This window comes from Lates calcarifer, unplaced genomic scaffold (assembly GCF_001640805.2).
Source record: "Lates calcarifer isolate ASB-BC8 unplaced genomic scaffold, TLL_Latcal_v3 _unitig_1065_quiver_936, whole genome shotgun sequence".
Lineage (NCBI taxonomy): Eukaryota > Metazoa > Chordata > Actinopteri > Centropomidae > Lates > Lates calcarifer.
Genome location: NW_026115266.1, coordinates 1 through 10,136, shown reverse-complemented (window position 1 = coordinate 10,136; position 10,136 = coordinate 1). Strand labels below are relative to the sequence as shown.

The window sequence follows — 10,136 nt, the reverse complement described above, 5'->3', positions numbered from 1 at the left end:
CAGTCTCCCAGTTTAGATGTTGTTAGATGTACTGTGTGACAGTTATGTATGAAGCATACTGCAGGAATGTATATTGCATCTGGAGGTGTCAGAAAAGTGACCAGAGGGGCAAATGGCTTCATAGCAATGTTGCTTTTTGATCCTTCAGTGTGGGCTCTTCCTATCATTGTGAAGCAGAATTCACCAAACGTTAAGACTTGGTCACCCATTCATTATAATTAACATAATACATGAACAAGTTTATAAAAGAACCTGTGACCAGCTCAGCTGCCTCAGTTTTGGCAGTTCTGTGTAATGGTTCCATATGAAAAGGAACTACCTGAACAAGTGTGAAGCCAGATTGTGAGACTTCATAAAGATGGAGAGGATACAAGAGCATCAGAGCAGCAGTGGTTAGGATGTACAGGAGGAGCCATACTACCAATAACAAGAGGGAGCAGCGGCCGTTCTCAAAAAACGACAGCACATACAATTCACAATTTATCCAACCTTACATTGAAAAACAGTTAAGTGCTTCTGACTTGGCACAAAAATTATCTGTGGAAATTGGTGCAAAGTACATTGGCTGACGGCGTCCAAGAAGAAAACCGCAGCTCACAGCACAACACACAACTGCAGATTAAACTTGAGACCATGAAAAGAAGCCTGATGAATGCTGGCAGAGAGGATGCACAGTTTGCAGTGCCACAGCAAAGGGTTTGAAGACTTTTGTTAAATAAGACATTTCAGTTTTTGTTTATTAATAATTTTGTAAACAAAAAAAACAAACAAACAAAAAAAAAAACTAATCATGTTTTTACTTTTAAATAAGTTTGGTCCCTGAACCTTTCATCATTCACTTGTCCTGTAATTTTAGTAAAAGACCAAATATCTGCAAAACCATTGTTAATGTACTGACACTCTACTCTTAGTCTTGTTGAGTGTTTGAAATATTAATACAGAAAGTTCTTAAAAAAAAAACAACACTGATGCTTAATTGGTCCGGAATACTGGTACGACAGAGAACTACTAAAGATACGAGGCAACATTTTTAACTTGAACAACTGAATTTCAGATGTTTTCTGAGGTTGTCAAAAGGCATTCTGAACCAAGAGTAATTTTCTTACTGAAGCAGCAGAACAAACAGATAAATACACCTGAAAAAAAAAGAACCTCAGTACTTTGATAAAATGGATGGATATGGACGATGTGTGTTTTTTCTTACAGCCTCCCCATGAGACCAGTGACACTGACAAGTCATCATTACAACAGCAACAACATGTTTTGTGACTGAACTCGTTGCTCAGGTGTTGGCTGTTGCTGTCTCTTCATCACTTCCCTTTTCTCAGGTGAGAAAGCTGACATCCTGTGAAATGCAGAAAGAAGCATCCGCACAATCAATCCATACTTTCAAGCTCCATTTAATGTCCTAGCAAAAGGAGTATGTGACTGTTCTAAGGAGTGAGCAAAATAGAAAGTGCATTTTTTTGTTCACTGGAGTTCAACATAATAAAAAAAAAAGATTAAAGCAGTTTTTATGTCAGACGGAGCAGAATTATTAATTTTGTAGAAATAGCAAAGAAATCAGTAAAGGTACTCTGTTGGAGTATTTGGTGGTATGGTGTAGATCAAAGGCACATCACAGCTTTGTATCTCACTGGGGATTGTTGCACACGCACAGAAAACACACATACACATGCACAAGCCTTCAAAATACATTTCTGATGTGGCTCTGACACACAGTCTCACGATCTACAGTCATGTTGATGGAAAACGCTCATGGAGAAGTTCTGAGAGGCAAGAGATGTTTATCCAGAGCATGGTGCTTTTTAATTTGGAGCCTGTGAAAGGGATAACATAACATTAAGAATGTCCATGTCAGCCTTTATTCAAGTGGATATGATCCTTGAGAAATTAGATGAAGCAACGGATGACCAGAGGGGCTTTTATCTCAGAATCTATTACGTGTGTTTTCTTTTTCTCACTCTTTTTTTTTTTTTAAATAGTATCCTTAAAGAATGACCAGTCTATCCTTGGTTACAACTGTTGTCACTCTAACAGTCAAAAAGAAAAAAAAGGAAATTAACATTCAGTAAACATTCTTCTCTAAAGGTAGTTTCCCTTATATAATCTGTAATTTTCCTCTTCCATTATGTATACATAAACAAGTTTAATAACATACCAATCAGTGGTTATTTCACAATTGGAAAAAGCACAAAATGTTTACACTCTTTTACAGGTAAATAAAAGTTTTTGTCGACTGTTTTCAATAAGGGTGTAGCATAGTTCAGAGTTCGTCTCATCGTGTTCAGATTCCCCACGTCCTCTCATTCTCTGCTTTTCTGCCATCTTTACATACAAATATTGACAAAGTGGTGGCTTGTGCTCTGAAGCCATCGAGTCTTTTCAAGAGTGATAATCATAACGAGGAGGGGAGGAGGGTTGGAGATGCTGGGAGGTGGTGGGAAAGGAGCAGGGGGGTGGGGGTGGTGACTCATAGCTGGCCCTCGCTGCAGTTGCCGTCCTGACTGCTGCCGGGCTTCTCTGCGTCCTGACTGGGCAGCTCTTTGAGGATGAGGGCGGCGCTCTTCTCTGAGAACTCATCACCATCGGGCTCCAGACCGTCAGGGCAGAGCAGCTTCAGAAACTCCTCTCTCAGCTGAGCCGTGTGTCTCTGCAGGGAGAACACACACACACACACACACACGGTCAGACTTAACAGTGGATGAAATATCAAAAGAATACATCACATTTTTCAGTTTTAGATATTATCAACGTGTCCAACTTCTCTGTTAAAAAACAAGTGTGTCTGATTCTCTGTGTTCTCTAACGTGCCTACCCTGCCTATGGCTCCAAGACCATTGGTTCCTGGTGAAGTTGTAAATCTTTAAAAACATTTCACAAACACACAGTTTCATACAGCCAGTTGTATTCCTCCACTAACCAGTCAGGCTGCAGGACATATGGTCACAGAGTTATGATGCTGACTAATGGACAAAACAGTGCATTGGCAGAACATTATGATGTCACAGTGAAGCTAAAATTTGACCTATGACCACCAAAATTGATTCAGGTCATCCTTGAGTCCCAGTGAACATTTGTGCCAGACGACATGACAAAACATGACGTCTCCTGCTGCTGCAGAGACATAAAAAGCTCAGTGACAGAAACACTCACTGTGGTTTGACTCAGACAGATACGAGTGCATTTCCTACAAACAAACTACATTCGGTGCTGTGGTGAGTAGTTGGAGCAGCAGGGTGGTGTCTGCTGGACTGTGTGTTCACCCACTGCAGGTACGACTGAACTGTTAGGGGGACGGAGGTGAAAATTTCAATTCTGGTTTATTACTAAAAACCTGCCAAACTAAGGACTTATGCTAATGAGCAAATGCTGCTAGTAAAACCTGCAAAACTAACACAACATTTTAGCTGTGAAACATCAACCTGTTAGCAAGCTGATGTTAACGTAGCACAAACCACCGGCGTGCCTGGTGCAGCCTCACAGAGATGATTCCCCCTCAGGCAGCAGACATGGTGTGATTCTCAACACATGTTCTACCCACATCAGAGCCATTCATATGTGATGACTTTGCTCTGTTAGCAGAGACTTCTTCACTGATAAACTACACAACTACAGTGGATGGACAATGGAGGAGTATATTCAGAGGATATTCCTTTGATGGGCATTTTATGTTTCCACACATTGGCTGTCTGGCTCTCAATGAAGACCAAACTTAAGATACTAAGGCCACCTCCTGCAAATACTGTATAGGTATGTAACAATAATACTGCTCATAAAGTCACATATTTAAAAAAGGCAGCTCTGCTGGAACACAGTGCAAAACAAGGAAAATGAAACATTTCTTTACTTTCAAATATTGAAGCTAACTGACAGGAATCCAGAGTCCTGTCAGTGGCCTGCAACTGTGTGACAACAGCTGGCTGTGCTCAGGCCTCTTATCAGTGGCACTGAATTATTTACAGTGGGGATTAATTGTGCGGTATTTACTGCCAGAGGGAGAGGAGAGCAGCCAGAGAGACACTCACAAGTCCCTGTTACACAGCCCTTTTCACAGCAGGAATACTGTGCTGTTTGTCTGTATCACCCCACCTCTAAGGTAGTCACAGAGGCAGATGATGTCAGTAAAAAAGCGGAGCTGGAACGTCTGAGTTATATGTCACGGATCTGATTCTGTGATGCTGTATGAAACCTCACAGCGGGTCGGCATTAAACTGCCTTTATGTGCTACAGGCGGCTAAATGAGAGAATTTTTAACGCTAATATTGCCAATGTTGCGTGATCTCTGTAAAAGGGACTGATGTTTGTGGGAGCAGGTTATTGTGCGCATATGTATCAGTGTATGTTATGAGCTTCCACTCCCAGGGCGAAGCTGGCTGGTGGTCTGTTGAGGACCGTTCCGCCAATTCACTGTTTACTAGCATGACATGAGTGCTGTGTTTACAGGCACTGAGGTAACCTGTTTACTGTCAGCTCTCTGTATAAACCTTTACTGCAGTGAACATGTTTTAAACAGCAGTGAAGCAGATTCAGAGTCTCGTCTGACAAGATAAATAAAAATCTAACCACACGAGGGAAATATGCCCATGACTCTAAACAAAGCCTCTCAAGTAATGACATCTGCCACCGTTCAGTTCACCATTTCAACAAGACACAAAATATCACACAATGCAATTCAGCATTCCAAGTTAATGTATTTTCTCCAGTAGAATCAGTTCAGTTTATTAATCAAACTTGATGCTGAAGCTCAATAAAAAATATTCACCCATTCTTTAAAAAGTCTGTTCAATGTGTATCAAAAGAACGTTTTAAATGCAACACAGATGATTCCCCTCTGCAGGTGTGTTACAGTGGTAGTAGTAGTTTGTAAAGCAGTCAGAGTCAGAGGGAGGCTCTGAACAGCAGTGCTGAGCAGTGCTCACTGTTGTACATTTTCACTGAAGTCAGTACATTACCTTTAGTGCAGCAGCATGGTGCGACATTGTGCGGCCGACCCTCTTGTCACTGCTGTACTGCTGGATGTCAGCGATCCACTCCTCACACTGGGACATGATCTCTGTTCGCTTCAAGTAGAAATGTTTGTGGATCACCTGCAAACACACAACACAACAGCGGTCAACCAGAGGTCAACAGAGAACACAGTAATCCTTCTATCGCACCAGAATTGAACACAAAAAGAATTACATGTAGTGTGGGTGACATATTCATAGTCCAATGACCCCGTGTAGCTCATCTACTTACAGCACATTTTTATTTATTTTATTTGGTGGATAAATAGAGGAAAACAGAGGATATAGATTATGTTGATTATAGATGGGATTACAGCAAACGATACTGACCAGCAAAGTTGTGTAAAAAATGAGTGCTGGTCCCAAGAATTCATGACTCCATGCAGTTTCTGATAAGTTTTGAGATCAGTCAGCATCTGTGTCACACTCTCATGAAAACCATGTTGGTACATTGGCTGTTTGTGTCAGATGAACACAAAGTACAGAAACTCACCAACGGTCAAACAAGGTGAACGTCATGTTCAATCTGAACGCACCATGAGTTCAGTTATTGATCTTCATATTATATGCTGTATATTAAGGCCCAAAGCATCAAATGTAAGTATGGAATTCTGGATGTTAAACTGATTCAGTTTCACAAACTTTTGACCTGAAACTTTTAAATCAATGTATGCATGAACTCTGATTTCTGCCTCTGCTCAGTCGTTCACTAAAGACATGGCAGCAGTTTAACATGACTCTGTGTGGCTCTGTGTGGGGATGTTCATCAGTTGATCCAACTCCTTGGTCCAGACTGAAATATTTCAAGAATTAGATGGATTGCCATGAAATTTGCTACAAATATTCATAATGACCAAACGGTTGTTATCAGTTATTATAGTTTCAAAATGCCCGCATTTGGGCAGATGATATTCCAGATCTTGTCAATTTAACATAAATGTAACATCTGGAAGCTGTTTTTCATGAGCTGTGCAGGAGTCTTGCTGATGACTGGATCTTCTGTCCAGTACTCTGTCTTCTACAACCGAGTCCCCTGCTTTCCTGCCCCTCCAGTCAACTTCCTAGCAACAGTCACCAGGGCCGAGTCATCAGTATGCAGCAAGTGCTGTGGCGGATGTGTCTGTAGGTGCTGCTCTGCTGGTGGAGGGAGTGAATTAGTTATTATGGTGGCTGCTGATTTGCTCCTTACCCAGAGAGGAGAGGCAAAGAGACCACAGGGAGGGTTTGGGGATTGCTCTAATCTCTCTCTTCCTTCTACATCTCCCTCTGCACACTCCATCTTCATCTTCTTTGTCTTCACTTTCCATCTCTTCCTGTCTTTTGCTCTTCCTACCCAACCTCCCCCATACCCCCAGCTGCTTAAGTTACATCCAGGGAACTGGATGATAGTCCCCAGCTCAGAGGAAATGTTTCAAGGTCACAGATGTGTGGTAAACATGGTGGGAACAGCTGTTACTGAGGCTTTCTTGAAGCAGAGACAAGGAACAGGAATCAAATCACAGAGCCCATATAGAAACCATGATAAGAAAGATGAAGACAGACGCACATGCCTGACATTATGCATAGACATGCTCAGATGTGTGGTGGTTTAAATGGGTCATTTTCCCAAGGGCTTTATGTGGCAATGACCAGCAGCTGTTTGACTTCTGGTATTTGGACATGGCCATTGATCAAAGTGTGGAGGGAAGCTCTATGTGCAAACCGTCTCTGATCATGAGGCAAATGTGGGATTAGGGCGTCATGACAAATGACCTTTCAGAAAATGCATGTCTTTATGCAAGTACACACACACACACACAGGTACATGAAGGAATGTACACACTGGTACATCGAGCTCATATGTGCAGTCAGAGACGAGGCCCTCTGATGGAAAGCCCTGGCTGCCAGATAGACTCATTGACCTTTGAAGTAATGCTGTCCACTCATTATTCCACAGGGCAACTGAGGGAGGAAGAAGCGCAGAGGAATGGATGTGTGGAAACGTTCAACATGTGCAGGGTCAAGGGCGAGAGTGAATCATGCAACCATTAAAAAGATCCTTATTCTTGGTTTTCCGTATTCAATCTGTAATGTGTCAAGGCCTCAGGTACCTGCCCTACTAACCTGACCACAGCCTTGACCCACTGAGACTGAAGCATACATATTTCTAACTCTGAACAAGCTCCAACAACCCAAAGATACAGCTCCTGCAAAGACATTAAATACCAACAACTCAAACATGACTTATTCCCAAAAAACAACCTTATCTTATCTTACTGAACAGTAACCTGTACAAAACATCATTTCGAAGACCAGATACGTGTCTGAGGAGGTCAAATGTAGAGATGCTGCTAAAGGGTAAAGGTAGTAGACTAGTAATGTAACTGCCTTATACACATTTATACAACTGACATCCAGCAAGAATTTTTATATGCTAACCCAAACACCTAGAATACCATAATATTCTAATATTTTGTAACATATCAATATACCTCTGAACACTAGATGGAACTGGTTTTGTTACAAGTAATGGCCACAGTTTACCATCGTCTACTTCCAGCAGGATAATGCTCCATGTCACAAAGCTAAAGTCGTCTCAAACTGGGTTCATGAACATGACACTGAGTTCAGTGAACTTCAGTGACCTCTCCAGTCACCAGATCTGAATCCAGTAGAACATCTTTGGGACGTGGTAGAACAGGAGGTTGGCAGCATGAATGTGCAGCTGACAAATCATTCAACATCTTGTCAAATCCATTACATTTACTCATTTGTCACTATTATCCGAAGCAACTTTCAAGTGAGAGACAACACTAAATCTTCAGTGCAGTAGGAGATTTAAGGAGACTAAGTAAGTGCTAAATCACTTCAGTAAGACAAGTACAAGGAGATCAGGTAAAGAAGTGCACATTAAGTGCTAGTTAGACATGTTAGGATGTTAGAGGTGTTAAAGCCTTGAAGATAGGGAGGGATGCCCCCGCTCTGATAGGATTTGGAAGCTGGTTCCACCATTGGGGAACCACAAACCAGAACAGTCTGGACTGAGAACACCTTGTGTGCAGGGATGGTAATGCCAGATGATGATACTTGGAGGAACAGAGTGGCTGAGAAGGAGCATAAGCCTGATGACTGAGTTCAATAAGACTGGTGCAGACTGGTGGAGATCAATGAGCAACAGAGTAACATGAACTCTTGTGTGACTAAAGACCAGATATGCCACTACATACTGGACCATCTGTAAGGGTTCCACTGTCCATAAAGGGAGGCCCTCCAGATGGGCATCACAGTTGTCAGGGCAACATGGTCAGAGAAAGATAGCAAACATGACAGCTACATTTCTCATGACCTTGATTGGGTTGAGAGATGAAGAAGAGATTTTGAATCCATTCCATGAAGAACTGAGCGCTTCTCTAAAACCAACCAAACGACAATGCAGGGATACAGACTACTCAACGGAACAATCCAATTCCCTGTCGGGACAGCTTCCTGATACTTTATATTGTGTGTGAGTGTTACTACAGTATATAATACTGTATGCAGTGAATGGGAAGGATTTTGTGTGTGACTCAGGAGTGTTTCTGCACACATTCACTTGAGAGATAAACGTGAGTGTGTCAGGCAGCAATAATCTGTGAAAGGATCAAGTGCAGCTCCAAGTCCACATGTGCATGGCCTCCAGTCGTCAGCCCAAGAATATATGGAAGTGGATTCAACCTCCAACACTACTGGCACATACCCTTCCACCCCCCCATACCCCCACACTGTCCCACCCCTTTCCTTACATCCATCAATCAGATGGTCTGGTCCACAACGTTGACCCTTATCCCATTTAGTACATGGGGGACAGTGTTTATATGTCTGAGATGATGTGAAACTAGTTAAGGTTGTCACCTGTCAGTGGCTCAAATGGCAGATATATGTACAACACATATCTATTTGCTCTCAAACACACAGGCTGCTAACAAAAATACACACACTGAAACCCTTTAACTTATACATGCACATTAAGTGTACTCTCATTCCACCCCACCCCCTCCACCCTCCTCTCTCTCACACACACATACACAAAATTATCCATATTTTAACGCGCAACCCATTGCCTTAATTCCACCTGACAATCTGCTGCTGTATAATTCAAGCCTGTACTCCCCCCTCTATAAATAGCATGTGGTAGCACTGAGTACACCCCCCCCCCCCCCCCCAAAAAAAAAAAAAACCATCCATGCTGTTATATCCTACCAATCCAAACAACAGTAGCAGCATCATCAGCACGGACTCATGGAATTGTGATGTAGGTACATTTTAGTCTCGATAATAAAATTATTATTGCCTAGGAAGAATAATTGTACTTCTCAAACTGAGCTGACATGAGAGCAGGTGTGGCCAACAATGTTAACTGAAGAGCCACCAATCTGTAAGCTTTCATTCCAACATAAGACTCTACCCGCTGATTAGCACTTCTTCAGGTCATGCAGGCACAGATGGAATAACAAACCAATACACTGAACATCTGACATTGCCGTCTTTAGGCCTCTTGCTAGTAGGACCAAAATGGGAGTGATTAACTTTAGAGCATAGTGTGGTCTAGATCAGCAAAGACCATAATCAGCTCGTGAAATGTCTAATGTTAAAAGTCAGAAATCACTGCAAGGATTTCAGTCTGATTTTAAATCAGTATTGACCATGTTGCATAAGTTGTCTTTCTCGCTGACTAATTGGACATCTACTCAGTGCTGCCACTGGTGGCCAGAAGGTATATTACAGCAATGCTACTGAACAAAACATTCTTACTACATGTTATGTAGTATGATGGCCCAGGATTAGGCAAAGAGGTGAAGGGACAAAAGTAGTAGCTAAGAATAAATAACATCAAAACTTTCTCAGAAGGATGGTGAAAGATTAGGATTAAGATTAACAGAGATATTGCATATGTGGTCAGATGAGTACAACTAGATGATATATTTAGTACACTTCCACAGCACAGCTCAATGAGAACTGCTGTATTATTGTTACATTGTGAAGGATGGAATCCTAGTCAAGTTATTAAGAAAGACACTGCAGTATAAATACAACGCTAAGCTACTATGGTCAGCACAGCTTTATAACACATTTTCTGTAGTAAGGATGTAGCAATGTTCAAAACGAGGT

At 41.8% G+C, this 10,136-nt stretch overlaps 1 protein-coding gene across 1 annotated transcript; it reads right to left on the bottom strand.

Moving 5' to 3' along the window:
• Positions 1 to 1,384: 1,384 nt before the first annotated feature.
• LOC108886013 (baculoviral IAP repeat-containing protein 6) lies at positions 1,385 to 5,091 on the bottom strand. Its single transcript, XM_018680610.2, has 2 exons — positions 4,956 to 5,091; positions 1,385 to 2,653 (listed from the first exon to the last, which is right to left on the bottom strand). Exons 1-2 carry the CDS (start codon positions 5,049 to 5,051, stop codon positions 2,474 to 2,476), a joined length of 276 nt encoding a protein of 91 aa, XP_018536126.1. The 5' UTR covers positions 5,052 to 5,091; the 3' UTR covers positions 1,385 to 2,473.
• Positions 5,092 to 10,136: the final 5,045 nt, after the last annotated feature.

What these genes read in the sequence shown, in the direction of transcription:
- LOC108886013 (XM_018680610.2), bottom strand. Translation starts at nt 5,051, where the DNA reads ATGTCCCAGTGTGAGGAGTGGATCGCTGACATCCAGCAGTACAGCAGT. An exon ending in ACCATGCTGCTGCACTAAAG is followed by an intron (nt 2,654 to 4,955) that starts GTAATGTACTGA and finishes TTCTCCCTGCAG; the next exon opens with AGACACACGGCTCAGCTGAG.